At 48.1% G+C, this 22,945-nt stretch overlaps 1 protein-coding gene across 4 annotated transcripts in view; it reads left to right on the top strand.

Moving 5' to 3' along the window:
- Window positions 1-22,945, top strand: part of BCAS3 (BCAS3 microtubule associated cell migration factor) — a 745,665-nt gene that overhangs the window by 128,663 nt on the left and 594,057 nt on the right. For 3 of the 4 annotated variants that reach the window (XM_055001161.1, XM_055001160.1, XM_055001163.1), the window contains exons 10-11: window positions 577-653; window positions 5,640-5,723. In XM_055001161.1, coding sequence (XP_054857136.1) covers window positions 577-653; window positions 5,640-5,723 — 161 coding nt within the window. The remainder of the gene's footprint in view (window positions 1-576; window positions 654-5,639; window positions 5,724-22,945) is intronic. The other variant, XM_055001162.1, reaches the window with a different exon arrangement.

Raw genomic sequence — 22,945 nt, 5'->3', positions numbered from 1 at the left:
TTTGGAATGAGCCATGATTAGTGGAAAAAACTTCCCTTAAAATTCCCTTAAAATTCTGGTTCCTTCTGGTTGGAAATTAACAGGATCCAAGGAGCTCCTTTAAAGTGCCAAAGTCTTATGCATGCTCAATGGAAGCTTTAACATTTCTTTGAATGGCTGACCCTATGCCATGTCACATTCTGCTTTTAAAATACCCCAACGTGTGAAAAAATGGATTGTCAGGGGTCATGCAGATCTGTTGCTTGAGCAACACATGTTCAAAGGCCTCTTTGAACCCCCCAAGACTAAGCTGTGCATCTCTTTAGATTGTGGCTCTTGGTTCTGGACTGGTGGCTGGCCTGTCTGGCTGAAAATGGTGGATTCTCCACTGGCGGATCAGTAAGGGACAAGCAGCATGGCTATCATGCCCTCCAGCCCCAGACTTTGTGCAAAAGATGGAAGTATCCTTCTTTAAGTTATACATGCAGTCACATAACCTTTTTTGTTTCAGCTTTTTGTTTTCTCAGCAGGAAGTAGAAGTCTTAGTCAGGAGTCTGCTCCAATATTTATCAGTGCTACTTTTTGGATATTTTTCAGGCTGCTATCCTTGTCCAGGGCCAAACATGAATCCTATAGCTCTAGGAAGCAGGTGGCTTGCTTATGCTGAAAACAAGGTAAGGAGCTAATTGGTTCTCCGCCTCCCCCCACTACTTCTTTTAAATCTGTTCCAAGGCAGCATTATTTTGCAGACAGTTCATGGGCACTTCTGTGAATCGGGAAAGAACTTGAACAACAGGAGCAGGCCTCCAGAATCTTTTGGGTGACCTGATTAATTATTGCACTGTGGCTTTGTACAGCTGGGGTCCTGAACCTTTTTGAGCCTGTGGGCACCCTTGAAATTTGACAGGAGGCAGTGAGCACCAACCCCAAATGGCTGCCATGGGAGGTAGAGCCAGACACCAAACCTCCCTTATCTCTTTGCAAAAGAATCTCAGAAGGGGAATAAAAAGAAATGAAGGAAAACTTGGGGATGAGGGAGGGAGAACAAAAATTGGGAATAAAGAAAACAAAAGCCTGAAGGGAAAATGAAATCACAGTAGAGTTTTTCTGCCTCCGTCTGGGGCCTGGAGATTTCTCAATTTTTTCAAATGATCCCCAAACTGCAGAGATCAATAACTCTGGAGATTCATGGATGCAAAGGTATTAGCCGTGTTAGTCTGTAGTTGCAAAGTAGTAGAGAGTCTAGTATCACCTTTAAGACTAACCAACTTTATTGTAGCATAAGCTTTTGAGAACCACCACTCTCTTCGTCAGATGCATCTGATGAAGAGAGCTGTGGTTCTTGAAAGCTTATGCTACAATAAAGTTGGTTAGTCTTAAAGGTACTACTAGACTCTTTGCTATTCTGGAGAAAATGGCTACCTTGCACAGTGGACTCAATGGCATTATGTCCTGCTGAGGTCCCTCCCTAAGCTTCGCTCCAAAATCTCCAGGAATTTCCTAACTCAGAGCTGGCAACCCTAAATCTAAGGAAAGTGTAGGTGCTTACTACTTCTTCTGATCTTACAGTGTCTGTGGCTGCTCTTGCAGGTGAAAACCCTTTCATTTGGATAAGGACAGCCAATAACATGCCCTGCCTTGTAGTGGCCCTGCCCATTTTCTGCAAAGCTCAGTGGGTGCCAGAGGAAATGCTGTCGGGTACCATAGTGCCCCAGGCACCATATTGGTGAATCCTGCTTTACAGAGTTTAAGCAAAAAAGCTGGGCTGTTGCCCCAAGGAGGTTTCAGTCAATTTTTCAGTGGCTGGAAAGGAAAGAAGGAAGACTTAACAGGCTCCAGTGAGACTCAGAGATTGTCGTGGCCCAGTCTGGACTCAGTGAGGGTGAGGTCTCCTCTGGAGGAGAGGAGCCTCATATAGCCAGGCAGGACTCCTCAGGAGAAGAGGAGTTCTGTGTAACCAGCCCTAGCCCTGACTTAGCAGAAGCTGGTGATCAGGAACAACAGCTGTTGGATGATCAGAGCTCACAGCCAGCAGCTGAGGCAGAGGCACCAGCACCCTCTGCCCCCAATACCACACGGGAAGCTCAGCCAGGGATGTCCAAGGCTACAGGTGCAGTCCAGCCAAGGGCCTCCCCCCGCCAGGTTCACCCACGCCCAAAAAACGCCACAGACAATGCCAGAGATTGGAACTGCAGGAGAGACGGCGCAGTGCTCGTCTCCTGAGCCAACACCAGCTGCTGGAGAGTGATGATGAATAATGTCAGGATGGAGCCCCAGCAGCTGGCTGAAAATCACGCCTGGCTATAAAAGCCATTCTGGAGAAACTGTCAGGCATGGAAGCAATGTGTTGATTGCCTGCGACCACTTCCTTGACCCTTGCATCTTGTTCTTGCCTGCACCTTGACTTGACACGACTTGGCTTTTGGACTCTGGACACACCCCTGGTATTTACCTTGTGCTCTGACTATGGAGTGGACCTGGCTTTTGAATCTTGAATGCTCTTTTGGCCTCTTATTAGTGCTTGGACTATCAGCTTGGGCGAGCCCAGCCCATGACACAGATCTTCAGTCCTACTGGTACCTGCCAAAGGCAGTGTGACTCTCAAAAGCTTATCTGGAAGCTCCTGTTGGTCTTTAAGGTGGTACTGAATTTGAACCTTGCTCATCTACTATAGACCAACACGGCTACCCCCCTGAAACTATATTCAAACAGGGTCATGCGTATTTAGGCTTTGTTTCAGTTCAGCATCAAGAGTTGCTTAAGAAGTGGGCTTTGAGTGGCACTACATTAGGCATTCTGGATGTAAATGGAGAAAACGTTGGACTGTTTAAAGGTACAGGAAACCTTTGTGCAGCTGCAGGTTGATTGAGTTGGAGGATTCCCATAGGAATTCCATAGGAATGCTGTCAAGTTCCTGTAGTTCAGTATTGCCTACTTTGGCTGGCAGTGACTCTTCAGCGTCTCAAGCAAAGAAAAGTCTATCCCGACACCTGAGAGTTGTTAACTAAGTTGTTAAGATGCTTAGTTAACTAAGATGAGATTAAGCCTGGGACCTTCTGCATGTAAAGTATCTGCCTGTGAGCTGTGAACCTCCCCCAAGGTTCTGAAGGTGACAGGGTGATTCTCCCCCCCCTCCCCTTTATCTGATGAGTCTGCTTAGCTGAACCATTTTTACAGATGTAACTCTTCAAGAAGAATATGTGCTTTGGATATGCAGGTCCCCATGCCCAGTCCCTGATGTCTGTCTGAAAAGATTTCAGGCAACAGGTTTGGGAAAGAGCTCTGGAGAGTTGCTTCTAGCTGGAAATAATTTTTAAGCCTTTGGTATGGTCAGGGCCCTTGTATTGTTTCTTTAAGTGTCAGATGCCTGATTGTAGACATTAATATGAGTAAATGTATAGTAACCAGTTCTCAACTTTTTCTTCCTTGACCACACTCTGAAGGCCCAAGAATTCTATCACATTCTAGCATTACATCAAGAAAAATAGCCCAGGATGGAAATATGCATATTAGAAGATGGGGCTATGACAGTAATCTGGCTCAGTTCTGAATGGCTCCCATAAACAGGCTGCAATTTGGGAAACAGATGGTGCCCATTTAAATGAGTTGCTGCCCTTCATTGTATACTGTACTGCTCTTCAGAACGATGTTGTCCTGGAGGCAAGACCTGCTGACTTCCGTGGCTGTGGGTGATCTGGTCCTCACCAACGGGGAATCCAGCTTTCCCCCCATTCAATTGCACTTAATTCCCCTACTTACTGCCGTCCCTGACCCTCATGGCTATGATCACAAGGCCAACCTTTTCTTGTAGTCAAAAAAAGAGGTGGTTTTCACTTTTCCCACAATGGAAAATCTGGTTGGATCCAGCTCATTGTGCCTCTGTGCATATCCTTGCATAGGAGATGTCTGAGAAAGAACCTGGGACCTTCTGCATGCAAAGTGGGTGGCTCCTCCCCAATAGCTGTTTATTTACTTTTATTTATAGTCTGCCTTTGTCACTGAGACTGAAGGCAACCTCCATGGTGTAAAATAATGTAATCAAACAGCACGAGAGCTCTAAGAAGCGAGGCAATAGTAGTAGGAATGCAAAAATCAAGAACAGGTCAAACAAATATTGACCGTGATATGCCAAGCCATGCAGAAAACGGAATTATAAAAGTTGAGAACAACGTAGTAAGAGCAGGATAATGCATACAACAAATAAATAATATATAGCATGCCTAGTGGCATAGACTCTGTCCTGTGTTCTTTATAAAAGCACCTTCCTGAATCATTTGGTTATACTTAGAGATCCTATTACATATATATATATATATATATATATATATATATATATATATATATATATATATATATATATATATATATAATGGGTGTTAATGACTCTTAGAGGCTGCCTTCTGTTGAGGCAGATCCAGTACAGCAGGGTTCCCCAACAGGGTGGTGCCTGCCAGTACCATTTCTGCCACTCACCAAATATTTTTAGAAAGTGGGAGGAGGCCATGTGGGGCTTCTGCCCAGCAGGACTTCTGATTGGCTGTTGGAGACCTGCTTGGCTGTGCAGTTTAAAACATCATTTCAGCAGCAGTAGCTACCACCACAGTGTTGGTTTTATTCTCTCTCACGCACCTATTTCCCACTGTCTTTAAAAAAAGTTACTCCCCTTGTCCGCCTGCACCTGAGCTTCCTCTCTGTGTGTGGCTCTGCCTCCCATAGTGGCCATTTTGTGGTTGCGCCCACCACCCTGTCTCAGAATTCCAAGGTGCCCACAGGCTGGGGTCCAGTATCATTCTGTTTGACAGTAAATCTCCAAGGTCCCAAACTCTTTTTCCCAGCTCTGCAACCTTGAGTTCCTTTAGGCAGGGTCGAATGTGGGGCCTTTCTGAATGCAAAACCATGTGGTCTGCTGTGGCGCTCCAGCACTTCTAAAAGCAGAGTTCCTTTGCAGCCTTCCCAGGAGCCTCTGCAAAGACAGACCCACCCACCCCTCCTCACGCATTCTGAGCATTTTATAAAAATAGACATTTCACTGGTAATGACAATGACAGAGCATAAAGATGACAGGGTGAAAGCCAGGACAAATCCATCATAAAGGGTGGCTCCTGATAATCAGGGGTACAGAGATGAGAAATCCCTATACAAGCTGTTGTTCAGATCCTCAGATAACCAATCCGCATCTTCTCGTTTCACTGTCTTGGCATCATGCACTGTTTTTTCATGAGTCATTTCCCTTTGTTAAAAAAAAGAAATGCCTGAATACTTCTGACATTCTGCTTCCAGATTCTTTGCTTGTCAATGCCTTCATGTTGACACGGCATGAAGCCTTTGATTATATCTGTTCAGATTTATTTGCAGGAGGGCAGCCAACCCTTCCCCCCCCCCCCCATCCCCAAACCTCCCAGTTTTAAAGTTTATAATCATTAAGGAACTATTCAACTTATAATTGAAAACCCGAGGCTGAGTACATGACAGTCTGGGTGGCACCCAAAAGATTATTTATAGGGGGGGGGGAATAGTTATAGCATCTTACTTGGTTTTTTGCAGTCTGTATGGGGAGGGGGCAGGATCTTGCATCCACAAGAGACATCCAGCTGGTTTAGAATGATTGCTGTACAGTTGACAAGGAATGACTTGCTGGCTCCCTTTCTTCCTTCTTGCAGCTGATCCGGTGCCATCAGTCCCGTGGTGGGGCCTGTGGAGACAACATTCAGTCCTACACAGCCACAGTCATCAGTGCAGCCAAAGTGAGTGCATCAGCTTGCTGTTAGAAGGGGGAGCAACTGCCTGCCTTGCCAGCAGAACAGTACTTGGACTCCCTTCCTTTCTACCCGTTCACATTTGTTGTTCAGGTCTAGTTTATGCATGTATCAGAATAATGTGGGAGTTGATGTAGAAGGTAGAATGAACCATGCCACTTCAGACTGCAGATGGCGGTGATGCTGGGACAGATGCAATTATTGCATTTATAGCTCATGTTTCATTGTCGTGTCTTCTGTGCAGTCTGACATGGAATCTGCGCAGGCCATTTGTGGAAGTTCCAAAGCTTCTAGAGGTACAAGATGCTTGCCTAGTCTTTTCACACACTCCCCCCCCCCTCTGGTGTGGCTCTAAAAGGCAGGGCAAGCGGCTCCCTCCCTCAGTTCTTCTTTTGGCACCACTGAAGAAGAATGTCTCCTTTCTCCACTTCTTGGATCCATGAAGCTGTATGTGAGAGTCTCTCTACACATTACTAAGTACCTAGGGATGCTCAAGTGAACCTCATTTCATATGTCCCCCTCCAACTTTCCACATACTCACTTACACAGTCACACTTCCAATTTGCTCCACGTGAACTCATTCACAAGTTTGTTATCAACTGCTAAAGGTATCTCAGTTGTCCCTACATCCATTCATTGAAATGCAGATCTTGACACTTTCTCATGGCTTAAAGAAATGCAAATTGGCAATTCAAAGGAGCCTACAGTACTTGTTCTCACAGCAAAAACAGAGCTGAATTGGCACTTTGCCCTCTGGAATCACTTGCAGATGCAGTCACACACAGAGAGCGCCTGTGAAAGTGGTGTTCACGTGCACAAGAACAGTCTGCATGTGAATTGAGGACTACACTTACAATCCTGCACTTGAGCTTACCTAAGTACTTAGTAATGTTTAGAGAGAGTCACAGTCATGGCGTTTGGTTCTATGGCATTGAAGGCCCTCTTCAAGAAGTGTTCCTGTTATGAGATGATGACCCAATCAGATGGGCATGAAAAATGTTTCTTCTGTCAGGACGAAGGCCATGACACCTTGCAGTGTGTGGTCTGCAAGCAATTCATGCCCAAAGCACACCATGAAAGGGTTTCACAGCTTAAAGTGGATCTTTGCTACAGATAAAGAATCACCGTGAATCCTTGGTTCCACCATGCTGTTCGGCAACTGACATGGCTCAGAAGGAAGAGTCAGTTCCAGCCTCGTTCTTGTTGGTTCCACCTCAGTGCTAGTCAGGGATGCCAGTCTAGAAATGCTAAGATCGAGTCAAAGCATATTGATAAATATTCGACATTGAAGGTACATAAGAGGAAGAAATCCTCTTCTTCAAGTCTAACTTCTTTGATTCCATCAAGGCCATCTAGGGTTCTGAGAACTCCATCACCAACTCCCAGACATTGCACTACTTTGGCTTCGGCTCTCTCAGAGGGTGAAATTCCTGAAGTCACTGAACCATCTACAGCTATTTTCCTGCCACCGCCTTCTTCCGTACGGCTTGCTGAAAGGCATAGAGATTCCTCAGTTCTGTCTGACAATAATAATCAACTGGACCTGACTAATCATCAAGGATGCCATTGGTCCCATTACTTACCGTATGGTTCCTCTTACCATTATTATGGATCATTATGGATATGAAGTTTCACTGGGTATGTACCCACCTCCTCATTACATCTTCCATGATGAAGACCCTTATGTGCTGGTTCACTTGGAACCAAAGTGTAAAACAAAATCTTCATCGGTTCCTACTACGATTCTAGAAGACTATAGTGCTCTGGAAAGGATGTTGAACCCTGCCACACAGTCTGATGACTACTTCGATGTTGGTTCAGATTTTGCATTGGAACCACCTCCACAAGAATTCCTTACTGAGGACTCTGCTGTTTCTCTGAGTAAGGATATCTGCTTGTACACTGAATATTTAGTTCAAATGGTGAGATCTTTGGAAATTGAGGTGAACTGCTCTGCTCTGACCTCTTTGGATCTAGGCTTCAAGATCCTTCACTCAGAAGCAGCTGGGTCTGTAGCAGTTCTGATCATGATGCTTGACATGACCAAAGAAACATTGTCCAGACCAGCTTCAGTTCCAGCGACATCTAAAAATCTGGATAACATATATGAGCCCAAACAAGTAGGGTCAGGTTTTCTCTTTACTCACCCGCTGACCAATTCTATTTCCATAGAGTCCCTCCAAGGGAAAGGCCTCCAAAACGCACGGTCCTCTCGACTTTGATTGATAAGGAAGGCAGGAAACTAGACATACTTGGTAGAAATGTTTATGCTTCCACACGTTTGACCTTTAGAATTAGCAATTATGAGGCTATCATTGCCTGCTACCAGTTTTTCTTATAAGAAAAGATAGGCCCATATTTGAATCTAATTCCTAATGACAAGCAAAAACATGCTAAGATCTTGTGAGGAGAAGCTCTGAGCTCTCCAGACAACAAATCAACACAGCCAGACATATTGGGGATTGCTCTTCCAGAGCCATAGCCTCTTCTATAGTCATTCATAGACAAGCTTGGTTTAGAACCACAGCGCTAGCCCCTCAGCATAGGATGAGGGTAAAAGACCTTCCCCTTGAAGGTTCAGACCCTTTTTTGTCCACCATGCACGAGGCACTGGAAAAGATTAAGGATAATAAGGTGACAGCTAGATCTTTGGGTTTCACACCTCTCTACCCAAATCTGTTCTGGCAGAGAGATCCCCATCGCTGTATCCCCTGTATAATATAACCCCATTCCACCCGCTTCCACAGATGGAATGTTTTCCCAATACTTCACTGTGGACAAAAAGTCAGGAGGCTCCCACCCCATTTTAGACAGGTCCAGAGTTTCCAAGAAGTTTTGAATGTTGTCGTTAAAGGATGTTCTACCCCTGCTGAAAGTCCCAGTTTGGTTTACTACTTTTGATTTAAAAGATGCGTATTTTCATGTTCCAATAAATGTTCATTTCAGAAAATTCCTTCTCTTCCAGTGTGGCTCCGAAAAATACCAATTCAAGGTTCTTCCTTTCCATCTCTTCTCTGCCCCACATATCTGCAGTAGCGGTGAGGCACCTCAGAGAAAATGGGTATACCATCTTCCCCTATCTTGACAATTGGCTTCTAGTGGACCAAACCAGTGAATCACTGTCCCAACACACATCTCTGGTTTTAACCATCCTAGGCCAGTTGAGTCCCAGGGTCAATCGGGAGAAGTCATCTCTGGTTTCCCAACGGAAGGTGGTTTTTGTGGGGGCAGCCCTAGACTCCTCCCAAGCCCTTGCCTTCCCCACTCCAGACAGGATAACAAATTTTATCCTCATCCTGAACAAGGTCCTTTCATACAGGCACCAAAGTGCAAAACAAATTAAAAGACTTTTAGGTCTTTGAGTTCCATTTGCCGGACTGAGGCTGTGTCCCCTCCAGAACTGGTTTGTCAGTGTTCCATCCACACAAGCAGAACCCATACAAGCGATTCTCCATTCTGAGACTCATCCACAGGTCCCTGAAGTGGCAGACCGACAGACGGAGCCTCTTAGTGGGCACCTCACTTGGCTCTTTCCCGATAAGAATCTTGATCAACACAGATGTCTCTCTGTTGGGTTGGGGTGCTTGTTCTGGGACCAGACAGGTAAAGGAAGCATCTCTGCATATCAACCTTGAACTTAGGGCAATAAGCTATGCTCTGAAAGCTCTTGTATGCCTAATAGAGGGCGAGAACGTTCAGATATGCATGGACAATACTGCTGTCATGCATTACTTAAACAGATGGGGGGCGGGGGTACAGCGTCCCTAGCTCCCTCTCAGGAATCTTCATTAATATAGGGATGGGTTCTCCAACATCGAGTAAATCTCTTTGCCATACACATAGCAGGCAAGGACAATGTTTGGGCAGATACCCTTGATCAGTCCAAAACTCAGAATTATGAGTGTTCTATACACACAAAGTTGCTCCATCCGCTCTTTGTAGAGTAGGGGCATCCGTCCATAGACCTCTTTGCCATGTATCTCAACAAGAAGTACGCACGGTACTGCTCAAGGGTAGGAAAAGGGAAGGCCTCTCTTGGAGATACCTTTCAGATTCCTTGGTCAGGCCCCCTCCTGTCTACATTCCTCCTCTGCCTCTTATGACACTAACACTCAGCAAGACGATGAGAGAAAGTTGCTCAACAATCACAATAGCACCCTATTGGCTGAGACAGACCTGGTTTACCACTTCGTTTCAAATGGCGCAGGGCAGAATTCCCTAACCCCAGACCTGCTGCAGGACGACGTGGAACTCCACCATGACCTGGGCGCAGCCTGGTTCACCTCTCCTCTAAATTAGTTTTTTCCTTCCCAGTTCAAAAGGTCCTGTTTGGAGTCTTGGAAACTGTCCACCAGGAAATCATATCTAGCTAAATGGGGAAAAATTCTCTTTGGGCGAAAGATAACAATCTGAACTCTGTCACTGCCTAATTGCTTTCTATTCTACACCGTTTGGTGCAGTCAAGGGACAAAGGCTTGTCTAATTTCTCCATTTGGTAGCCACTTCCACTTACCATGATAATATCAATGGAAAATCTCTTTCTGTCCAGCCAGAATGCAAGTCCATCCTTAGAGGTCTAGCAAACTCATATCCTCCAGCACCCAGACCTGCTCCCCAGTGGAGTCTCTCCTTAGTTCTCACTTCAATCATGCATAAACGCTTCAAGCCCCTCAAGATGCTGGTCATAACCTCAGCTAGGAGAGTGTGTGAATCACAAGCCCTGAGATTCAACCCTCCTCTCATTAAGATGTTCTCAGATAAGATCGTTCTCCAACCCAGCAGTTGTCTCTGCTTTTCACATAAACCAAGTCATTGCCCTACCTGTCTTCTTTCCAACGCCTCAGGACAATGCAGAGAGACTTCTGCACACTCTGGATGCTGAACGTGCCTTGTGCTTCTTTCTAGACATGCCCATTACATGTAAGGACTCATCCCAGAAGGGCTCAAGCCTTCAAATTGGGCATCCCTTTGGTCGACTTGCTCAAAGCAGCCACCTGGTCAATGCCATCAGCAGTCATCAAACATTACGCCATTAGCATGGCCTCTGGATGGGATGCAGCTTTTGGCAAGGCTGTCCTGAAGAGTCTTGGCCAATAAAGAGCTTCACGCCCTCCTCCTGGGCACATCAGCTTGCTAATCTCCCACATGGGACTGCACAGAAGACACAACGATGGAAACAGGGTTGCGCTTACCTGTGACTGTTGTTCATCAGGCGGTCTTCTGTGCAGGCACACACCCCTCCCTCCTTACCCACCGTGAGCAATTCTTTCTTGCTTTACTTCTGCACTGGCAGCTTGGAGGACTGAGGGAGGGAGCCATTTACCCCGCCTTTTAAAGCCATGCATGGGGGTACAGCATGCAAAAAGGCTAGGCAAGCATCCTGCAGCTTTAGGGTCTCTGGAACATCCGTGGATGGCCTGTGCGCACGCAAATGCCACCTGTGCTTGTGCAGAAGACCACTTGATGAACAACAGTTACAGGTAAGCGCAACCCTGTTTTATTTCATCGTGGAGCAAGATGAGATTTCTGGGGTTCTCCTATCCAGGCACTGGCCAAAGTGTGTTTGTGTGTTCATGTTCTGTCTTTCTGCCTGTCTGTATGTGTGCCTGTATCATACAGAAACCTGCCTGCAAGTAGAAAATTAGCACAGCAAGGAGAAGGCACCTTTCTCCCTTCCCTCCTATGTTAGATTTTTTCCCTTGACAATTTTTTTGATGCGAAAGGAGCATTAAAACATGACATCTCCTACATACAGCCTGAAGTGGTGATGTGCATTCTGCGACCTCATAGGTGGATCACACTGCAAAAAAAAAACCCTGAAGGTACTAGAGCTGAGCATTGAGTGCATTTTTAATATATTTATTTTCTAAACAATAAAAGGGATACAAAACAAAAATGGAACAGAAATACAAATTATACTAAAGGAAAATTAAGGTACCCCTTACAAAGATTGCCTAGAATACAATAACCATATATTGTTTAGATATCATATTTAGATTTATAACAACCAGAATCATTTCCTCTCTCTGTTTTACTGTATCTCACTTTAAAATCAAATATTGAAGATATAATACTGTATTTTAGAGTATTTAATGATATTCGTTGTTGTACTTTTCTTACCTCCAAATTAATTATTTAAAACATATTTCTAATGCTAACAGTAATATACTATAATATACCAAATTATGCTAATTATACTTTATTAGTCAGATTAAATAATATATGTTTCTATATCCTGTTTTGAAAAATTTGAAACTAAAAGTAAACAGCTTTTCTATCATCTCTGACAGTCCGAGCTCATGTCCAAATTTACATTGTTAATTCATATCTTTTATTTCTCAACTTTATCTATAATAAGCGAAGTAATTTTCCCATTTCTTTTCAAATTCTTTAACGGGTCTTCTATGTATATAATTCGTTAATTTTGCCATTGCCACGTATTCTCTCATTTTATCTTTCCAGTTTTCTCTAGTTGAACATTTTTCATCTTTCCATTTACTTGCCAGTACTCCTCTTGCAGCACCGAGTGCGTTTCGGCCACCTGAAGGAGTGTAACTGTATCAGCTCATGTTCTGTCTTCCCTCTTCCAGCCTCGCCCCTGCTAGATTCTTCCCCTTCCCTTGAATTGTCTCCTAAGAGGTGCAGCTTCTTATCTCCTACTTATTTTTTTAAAAAAGTTTTAGTCTACTTTTCTCACTGGGACCCAAGGCAGATTACACAGAGTAAGTCAATACAATCAGTCCCTGCAGCGCATACCAACTCCAGGGGGGTTCAATCAGCTGCCCTCTCTCCTTCGGTTGTCCTATAGCTTTTATCCTCTGTTCCAGATGAGCTTTGCACTGGTACATGTTGAAAGGTCAGGCAGTGAACCACATGGTGTCTTAATATTCACATGTTTGCATTTACATGTGTGTGTGTTAGAGGCAAGAATACATTGACACCTCTCTCCACCCCTTCAAAGATGTAACTTGTAGAGAGTTAGCAATATTGAGCAATTTGGGGATCTGCCAGAGGCCTCAGAGGTCTGTGGCAGGGCAGCAAGACAAAGTCTCCACCTGCTGCTGCCTCCCAGCAATTTCCATTCAGAAGTCCACTGCCTTTGAATATGGAGGCGCCATTCAGCCATCACATAGTTAATAGCCATTGATGGACCTGCCCTCCATCAATTTGTCAAATACCTTTGCTCAGGCCAAGAGAAGACCTGCCCCTGGTGCTTCTGTCACATGACCTGCCTTTGCCGATCACTGTTAAGTTGCTAACAGTGGCCCAGATCCTGTTCTTGTGGCTTTTGGTTTAGGACCTCAGGCCAAGCTCCCCGCCACTCCTGAGTTTATACCTACTGCTATGTGTAGTTAGATCTTTCTGTTTTCCTGTGTCCTTTGGAAAGCCTACTCAGTCTCCTTTTGTGTTCGGAGAGTTCACTGGGCATTGCACTGTTCACTGGGCATTTATTTATTGACATCATTTATAGTCTGCCTTTCTCTCTGAGTCTCAAGGCATATTACACAGTGCTAAGTCAATGCAGTCAATAGGAGGAGACGTCTCATGAGATCTGTAGGACTAGGATTACAGAAATCTGAAACAAGCCAAGTGTTAGACGTGATACGTCCAACGATGCAGAAAATGATATTAAACAAGTAGAAAACAATGCAGGTAGAGCAGGATAATGCTTGTTGTACACAGATTATACATATGCAGTAGTATAGTTCACAGTCATGTTCCCTGTATAAAAGCATCTACCTGAAACATCCCTTTACAATATAGCCCTATTCCTTGTCAAAGTGCCCTCCTGAATAATTCTGTTCTACATATTTTGTGGAATGGCAGAAGCACGGGGCCCTCCCTGACCTCCTCTGGCAAGCCAGTCCACGAAGGTTACAAACTTATGTTTTTATTAAATGCAATCTTACTATGTTGAATGCTGCCGCTGTTGCCATGGAATGTGTATACCTCTGTTGCTATCCCAGTGCATTCTTTTCTCTGCAACAGCTTGGTGTTTTCTCTCTCTCTCAAGCCTCTATCTTGCCAGCCTCTCTCTTTGTGAGACAAACATGGTAGTTGCAATAAGAGAGCTTGCAAAGGGAGTTTTTTTAATTGTTGGGCCTGAGAGCCCTCAACAAAACAAGGGTTTAAAGTAACCCGCAAAGGGACGGGAAGCAAAGGTCATGCCATTTCCTTCGGAACAAGCAGAGCAGAAAAGAGAAGTGTGTGTGTTTTGTAAAGACGGGTGTCGATGCCAACAGGGCTGTGGTTGGACAGGGAGAAAAATCACAGGTTTCGCTTTGCTCAAGACAGATGTAGGTCTCCACCCCAGAAAGAGTACTCTGTTGAACTTGTGCGGTCTATGATACATTCCTTTACCATGACTGAAAAGGAGACGCTATGTTTTCCCCTTAATTTCATTATCATTAGAGCACAGTCTTTTTTCCCTTGGGTTCTATTCAGACATCACATATAATCAAGATGTCATTAATGTAACTATAGTTAGTGTGGCTGCCCAAATGCAGGCCACTCCCCTAACCATAGTTGGTTGGGATGCATCATATGATCAGAAACCATGAGTTCATCTTCGTTCTTCTGTGCCTCCACACATGGGGACTGCGCAGGCGCAGGCCAGCCGCCGGAGAATTTTCTAGAGCTTCCATGGCTCCGAAGGGGCCGTTCGTCGCGCGCCTCAGCGACCGTTTTCCCGCCCAAACGGTCACGTGATCCTCCAGCGACCAACGGCCCCTTCCCTCAGTTCTCTTCTTGCCGCCGCTTGGAGAGAACGTGAGCTTCGTTGCTCTGTGCTTTTGTGCTTCGTGCTTTATTCTGACTGATTGCTTGGCTTTTGACTTCGGACTTCGTGACCTCGACTATTCTTCGGATCTCGTTTGGACTTTGTTGTGGACTCGGTAATTTGACTCGGACTGTTTTTGACCTTCCTTTCGCGTGCCCCTGAAGATGGCCTCAAAGGCTCTCTTCAAGCATTGCCTCCAATGCCACACTAAAATGGCCAAGACCGATGGCCATGAACTGTGCCTGTTCTGTTTGGGGGAGACCCATAATGTAACGGCCTGTAAGATTTGCCAGGGCTTCACCAGCAAGGCCCGACAGGAGCGCAAGGCCCGTCTTAACTCCTCCCTGTGGCAGAAGGTCATGTCCGGAGGCGCCCCGTTGCCCTCCTCCAAGGCCGGCCCTAGCCCCTCTGCCGAACGGCATTCCAGAGCTGGCTCAGTGGCCTCCGCGAGGTCGGGGTCGAAACCGCGTCCCCCGAGTGCCTCGGCGTCGAGAGCGGCCTCTCCAGCGCAGGGACCGGTGCGGCCGCCCCGTAGCGCATCTTCCACCAGGTCGGATCCGAGACCGACATCGGAACCGAGGATCCGTCTACCGAGTCCCCGATCGGAACCGACGACCGGGTCGATTCCGGTAAAACCTAAGAGATCGAGGCCGAGGTCCCCTTCGAAGGCGAGGAGCGCGTCGGTTCCGAGGTCTTCTTCGGAACCGGCGAAGAAGAAGAAGAAGACCAAACATCACCGGTCGCCGCATCCCGCTCCCCAGGAAGAGGTCATCGTGCTTCCTCACACGCCTTCCCCTCATCTGGATTCCCCGGAGCCAGAAGACATCTCCGTGCCGGTGCCGGATCCGATGGCCTTCGAGACGGTGCCCGCAGAATTCTCTTCGGGACCGGAGCCGAGCCCGCGCCGTCGGATCCGAACATCGCCTGCTCTTCGGTCGCCGAGGCTGGAACCGAGCCCGTCTCCTCGTCGGAGCCGTCCTTCCCCTGCCCGTCCATCTTCACCAGCTGCCGGTCGTGAGCGACGTCGGTCTGGGGACAGTGTCCGATCGGCCCGGTCCACTGCGTCCCGACATCGACAGGCCTCCTACCTCCCCTCGCCATACCATTGCCAGTGGGAAGGGGCACCTGCGGGTTTCTCCGTGTCGGAACCGAGGCCTTCGACATCGAGGTCGACGTGGGCTCCCCCTCCGCACCAGGTTCCGGAATCCCAGCTCGGTTCCGATGAGGAGGATGTGGAGAGCTTTGGCGGCTACCAGTCGGAGTCCTGGTCCGAACCATCGCCAGCTGAGGAGCTGGTACCATCTGCGGACTCGCCATTCGAGGACCTCCGCATCTACGCCGACCAGATGGCAAGGATGGCCAAGGCTCTCGAGATGGACATCTCCTCGGCAGTTCCCCAGACCAAGGACAAGCTCCTCAAACGCATTTACGGAGACAACCCGGCATACGTTGGCTTCCCCATGCTCGAGGGTCTTGAGGAAATCGTGGAGAAGGTATGGCAGGTGCCCTGCGATCAACCTCCAACATCCAAGAGGATTGAGCAGCTCTACAAGATCAAGCAGGGTACCTGGCCGGCGCTGGTGAAACACCCTCCACCTTCCTCCTTGGTCACAGAGGAGTTCAACCCCAGGCGATCGGGTCACTCCTCGGTACCTGCCGATAAGGAGGGCAAGAAACTGGATGCCATGGGCAGGCGCCAGTACATTGTTTCTTCCCTGGGTCTGAGGATTGCCAACTATCAGACCATCATGGCAGGGTACCAGCTGTACCTCTGGGAGAAGTTGGCATCCTATACACGAGACCTCCCTCCTGAGCAGAAGGCTGTGGTGTCCCTGCTGCAGACAGAGGCTGTGAGGCTGTCTAAGCAGCAGATGAACGCTGGAAGCCACGCTGCTGACACTGCTGCTAGAGGGATGGCTTCGGCGGTGGTCCTCAGGCGCCACTCCTGGTTGCGGTCTACGGCCCTGTCCCAAGAGGTGCGTTCCAGAGTGGAGAGCATGCCATTTGAGGGGGACTCGCTCTTTTCCAAAGCGACCGACGAGACCCTGAAGAAAAAGAAGGAGGACCGGCAGACGGCGCGGTCTTTGGGTCTGGCTCCAGCGGACAAGCCCTCCTCCAGGTCACGGTACGCTCCCCGATCTGGCCCTTACCATTACCAGGGCAGATACCATCAACAGCGGCCGGGCTACCAGCAGTATCCTGCCTACCAACAGCGGCCCTACCCTCCCGCACAACAGCAGAGGAGGCGTCGGCCCTTCAAGCCTCGTCCGGCACAACAACCGGCCCAGCAGAAGGATCAGCAGGGCACCGGGAGGCAGTACTGACGGGTCACGCCAGCCGTATCCCCGAACTTTTCGAACAGACTTGGTCCACTCCTCTCTGAGTGGGAGTCAATAACATCTGACTCATGGGTCTTAACTATTGTTGAACTGGGATACGGGCTGGAGTTCGTTGAGCTGCCTAGATGCAGTTCACCCCTGACAGCTGTCAATAACACTATGGCCGAGCTGGATGCGGAGATCGTGTCGCTCTTGGCCAAGGGTGCTGTGGAAGAATTGCCCTATGCGGACTCTGTAAAGGGATTCTTCTCTAGGTTCTTCCTGGTCCCTAAGAAGGATGGGGGCTTACGTCCCATCTTAGATCTGAGGGGCCTTAATGCCTTCCTCAAGGTGACCAAATTCAAAATGGTAATGTTGGCGGCTGTGATCGCCTTGCTAAAACAGGGGGATTGGTTTGCGGTTCTGGACTTAAAAGACGCATACTTTCACGTGGGCATACGGAAGGAGCACAGGAAGTACCTGAGCTTTGTTTACCGGCAACGGGTTTTCCGGTATAAGGTGCTCCCCTTTGGCCTGTCCACTGCCCCACGAGTGTTCACTAAATGTGTGGCCCCTGTGGTTTCCTTCCTACGGGAAGAAGGCTGTACCATCTTTCCGTACCTCGATGACTGGCTCATCGTGGCTGAATCAGAGTCTAGGCTGGTGCAGGACATTGGCTTGGTACTTAGCACTTGCCAACGCCTGGGGCTCCTGGTGAACTTGGAGAAATCCAAACTGGTGCCCAACTGCAAGGTGTCCTACATTGGTGCACTGTTAGACTCTGTGGAGGGTAAGGCCCTGCTCCCCTTGGAGAGGGCTCGGTCCCTAAGGGGTCTAGTGTCCATGTTTAAAAGGAACCGGTTCCAGTCTGTGCGCACTATCCAGTGCTTACTAGGGCATATGGCAGCGGCCACCTCTGTGGTGCCTTTCGCTAGGCTGCGTATGCGCCCTCTACAGAACTGGTTTGTGCGGAGGTATGATGCTCTACTGCACCCTCCGTCCCTCAAATTCTCTATCCCGAGGGTCATCCTCTCCTCCTTGGACTGGTGGCTGTCTGATGACAACTTGTTTAGAGGGACCCCTTTCGGGTATCAACACCATGACATCACGGTTACCACTGATGCCTCTCTGTTGGGATGGGGGGCTTACTGTGGTGATGTGTCGGTGCAAGATGTCTGGTCTGACAGGGAAAAGACCCTCCATATCAATGTGCTTGAACTAAGGGCCATTCGTTTCGCACTTGTGTCTCTTACAGCACTGCTGAGAAATCGTCAGGTCTTGGTGCAGACGGACAACACGACTGCCATGTACTACGTGAATCAGCAGGGGGGCACAGTGTCCATGGCCCTGTGCCGGGAAGCCACACTCACTTGGCAGTGGGCTATCAAGAACGGCGTGTCGCTCCGTGCTATACACGTGGCTGGGTCAGACAATGCCCGGGCAGATGCCCTCAGCAGGGTCCCTTTACTGGAACACGAGTGGGAACTGAACGTAGAGTGCGTTGGGCCGATCTTCCAGATGTGGGGTCATCCGGTGATAGATGTGTTCGCCACTGCGGCGACCACCAAAGCCCACACGTTCTGTTCCAGGGCAGGGAGCGACCCCCTCTCTATTGGGGATGCCTTCCAGTTTACGTGGACGCAGGGCTTGCACTACATGTTTCCTCCGTTCCCCTTGATTCCCAGGGTCTTGTGCAAGATAGAGGAGGACGGGACGGACTGCATCCTAGTGGCCCCCTTCTGGCCACGGCAGGTTTGGTTCCCGAAGCTCCTGCGGATGTCCCAACGGACGTATGTGAGTCTGCCCTCTCGGCAAGACCTTCTCCTAAACGGGAGCCTGGTCCACCACGATCCAAGGAAGCTGCATCTAACGGCTTGGCGGATCGTTCCTCCCCGATAGGCTTTACTGACGAGGTACAGAGGGTCCTCCTGAATGCTCGTCGGCCATCCACTAGGCGCGCTTATGCGGCCAAGTGGCGCAGGTTTGAGCTCTGGGCACTTGCCAGAGGAGTGGTGCCTGACAACAGTCCCTTGGGGGTGGTGTTCGAGTATTTGTGCCACTTGCGTGGCCTGGGCTTGAAGGCTTCCTCCCTCAAGGTCCACCTGGCAGCGATATCAGCTGCTCACACCCGAGTTGAGGGTGCTACGGTGTTTTCTCACCCACAATCCCGCCAGTTCCTTAAGGGCATGTACAATCTTTACCCACCTGTGTCAGCGCCAGTGCCTCAGTGGTCGCTGTCCTTGGTGCTCTCACGTCTCATGTTGCCTCCATTTGAACCGATGGCTACATGCCCCTTGGATATGCTATCCTACAAGGTAGCATTCTTGGTGGCCGTCACATCGGCCAGAAGGGTCAGTGAGCTGTCTGCACTGAGGTCTGACCCTCCCTTTCTTGTGTTTCATCCCAACAAGGTGGTCCTGCGTCCCTGCCTTGGGTTCCTGCCCAAGGTGGTGTCCGCCTTCCACCTCTCGCAGGATATCTCACTGCCTGCTTTCTTTCCTCAACCCTCCTCTAAGGGGGAAAAGGCCCTCCATACCCTAGACTTGAAGAGGGCCCTAGCCTATTACCTGGATAGGACGAAGGGATTCCGCTCCAGTCCTCACCTGTTTGTATGTTTTGGGGCCAAGGACAAGGGTAACAGGGCTTCCTCGCAGACCCTGTCTAGGTGGATTGTGACGGCCATTAGCAAGGCCTATTCCCTAGCAGGGGTGGCTTGCCCGCTTCATGTCAGAGCCCACTCCACGCGGTCCAAAGCATCCTCTTCGGCACTCCTCAGGGGGGTGCCCCTGGTTAACATTTGTAAAGCAGCCACATGGTCCTCTGCAGACACCTTTGTCAGGCATTACGCCGTTGATGTCAATGCGGAGCAGGATGTATCTGTGGCCAAGGCTGTCTTACACTCCCTTTTTTCCTGAGGGAGTTTTGGTTTGACTTCCTTGACGTACCTGTTGGGTACCCTTGAGTGAAAGTGTGTATATATGTACCTGGGGGTGTGTATATATGTAAATATTGAGTATTTATGTGTCCTTACACAGTATTTTTACATAGATGTATATATGCATATCTATTTATTGTTGATCTTGTTTGCTTAATAAAATTGTGTTGGACTTCACCCCCGCCTTCCTTATTGTGTGAAGCTTGGTACACTCCCATGTGTGGAGGCACAGAAGAACGAAGATGAAAACAGGGTTAACATACCTGTAACTTATGTTCATCGAGTTCTTCTGTGCTGACACACAACCCTCCCTCCTACCCCGCTGTGAACTCCAATGCACAATACTGTGATGGCTGTAACGGATATTGGTGTTTTTAAGGTGTTACGGCTGAGGTGTGTTGGTCAAGCGGCGGCAAGGGAGAACTGAGGGAAGGGGCCGTTGGTCGCTGGAGGATCACGTGACCGTTTGGGCGGGAAAACGGTCGCTGAGGCGCGCGACGAACGGCCCCTTCGGAGCCATGGAAGCTCTAGAAAATTCTCCGGCGGCTGGCCTGCGCCTGCGCAGTCCCCATGTGTGTCAGCACAGAAGAACTCGATGAACATAAGTTACAGGTATGTTAACCCTGTTTTCTGTCCGGTGATCCATCAGCAGAAGGCTCTGATGATCCAGGACCCTTCCTGCCCCCTCCCCACTTCTACCTGCTTCGGGAAAGTCGATTCCAGGGGTTGCAGGATCCATGGAGACTAACAGCCATGTGGGTTTGGGAGGCTGCATGGGTGGGGGTCCTTCATGTGTTGGTAGGGTTGGCACTTTTGGAAATGGGACGAGGCAGCAATTTTGGCCCCCCTGCCAGCACAACCACATGGTTATTTACCTACCTGCACCCTGGGAATCAACTTTCCTGAGGTTGGAAGGGTTGCTAGAGGAAGGGGAACGTGTAAGGATGCCTGATTGCAGGTTACAAACTTGTGGACTGAAGTTGATTTGTTTGACCTCAGAGAATCTTAACTGTAATTTCATGTGATGTGAGAGCCGTTTGGTGTAGTGGTTAGTGTTAGACAGGCTCCTGGAGATCCAGGTTCGAATCTTCACTGGGTGAGCGGTGAATGCTAGGTGATTTGGGGCCAGTCACTCTCTCTCAGCTTAACCTACTTTGTGTGGATAAAACGGAGGAGATGAGAATAATGTAAGCTGTTTTAGATCCCCGTTGAGGGGTCAGGGATATATGAATGAATGAGTGAATAAACAGACAAACAAACAGTATGGATTTAGACATCCTGACTGGTCACTGATGACTGCAAAGAGGAAGCTATGTATCCCCCTCCCAGCCTTTCCCTGGATGATTTTCCATCACGCACCTATCTGAAGAAGAGATCTAAGTCTCAGGAATCTCACATTGGAATAAAGGTTTAGTCAGTCTTTTCTGTGCCTCCAGTTTTCTGTTTTGTTTTGCTGCATCTGTGTCGCTGGAATTAAACCACGTAGGCCTTAGTTTTAATTGCTAGATTGCTGGGAAAGCGCACCTTTATCAGCGATTACTTGTGGTCCCTCCTGATCCTTCCTATCCACTGATTTCACTGGCAAGCACAGGGAATGGGCTGGGAGACATTTTCAAGTGGCAAGAATCTTGCGCTGTGGTCCCTGGCATGGGGCAATGTGAACAAAAGCCCTTTCCCTTACCCAGAGGAGTTGCAGAGAATTTGGTTAAGACCATCACCACCACCACCGCCACCACCACAACAGTGTGGTTATATGCTGCCCTTCTGGACAGATTAGTGCCACACTCAGAGCAGTGAACAAAGTCAGTGTTATTAGCATCCCCACAATACAGCTGTGGAGCTGGGGCTGAGAAGCACGGCTTACCTAAGGCCACCTGTGGAGTTCATAGAAGTAGTGGGAGTCAAACCAGTAGAGTGCTGGCTCGGAGCCCAGCCACTTAACCACTGTGCTACAGCAGATCATGTGTTAGGGTCAAGAAAAGCAGGAAGAGAGGCTCGTGCTTCTTCTGACCATCCCTCATGATCAATGGGAAGTCAGAGGCTGAACCTGTGCCAAGCAATTTGTGGCATTGATGGTGGCAGAGTCTCTTTCAGCCAATACGAAGCGAGAGACTCCTCCTCTCTTCATGCTCACTGTTAAGTCTTTGTGCACAAATGCCCTCCGTCAGAAAGAGATTGCAGGGCCCTGGTGGCAAATTGGCATTTGTGGACCACCAGTCTTGGCACTTCTAAACGTCCCCTGCCCTTTGCCCTTCCTGTTCCCTCCTTTGCTAAACCTATATGCTTTAGCTGGCTTAAATAAGCCACCATTATGTGAGCACTATCTACATGAAATGGTTTAGGATTCAACCTTTGATCAAAGGAGGTCTTACTTTCTTTTAAAGAGGCTGCCTTTTGTTTTCCCTTCTTATCACTTGCGAGGGAAGTGCGGCGACAAGCCAGGGGGTGGAACTGTCTCATAAATATATCATTTTCTCAAATTACCTTGAGATTCAGCAATTTGGGTTTTCACATAGTAATTGAAGGCATTTGTTGGAGGCGGAAGTGGGAGCAGTTTCTCAGGACAGAAAGCTACAATTGTGATAGCAAAAATTCATCCTGGAATGTGTTGGGGGAGGCGGGGGTCAAGATTATTCAAAAGGGATGAAGGGTTAGGGTCAGGTGAAATGGGACGGCGACCAAATGGGGTAACAGCAAGGAATAGAAAGTGGCGACAGGCAAGAAGAGTTGGTGCAATGGCTAGAGCATTTGGGCTCTGTTCTGGAGCTCCTGGACCAGTCTCATGAGATTCTTGGTGGCTGCGAGAGGAAGGGCAATATATGGAGCTGCAAAATCCTGATAAGAAACATTTGTGCTAATAAGAAAGATCCTAACAAAAATCCTAATACGAAACCTAATTATCAGTCTCATTTCATTTATACTCTGCTTTTCTTTCCAATGAGAACCCAAAGCAGCTTGTAGTATTCTTATATACTCCATTTTGTCCTCACAACAACCCTGTGAGGTAGGCTAGACTGAGAGTGAGTGGCCCAAGGTCACCCAATGAGCTTCCATGGCAGAGTGGGGGTTCAAACTTGGCTGTCCCAGATCTTAGTTCAAAACTCTAACCACTATACCATATGGACAGTGTAACATCAAAGGAAAGCCCTTTTAAAGTTTTAAGAACTTTTGCTGTCCT

The sequence above is a fragment of the Eublepharis macularius genome, chromosome 17, assembly GCF_028583425.1.
Source record: "Eublepharis macularius isolate TG4126 chromosome 17, MPM_Emac_v1.0, whole genome shotgun sequence".
In the NCBI taxonomy this organism is placed as follows: domain Eukaryota; kingdom Metazoa; phylum Chordata; class Lepidosauria; order Squamata; family Eublepharidae; genus Eublepharis; species Eublepharis macularius.
Note: the sequence above shows the minus strand (reverse complement) of the source record. Positions and strands in the feature narration are given on the sequence as shown.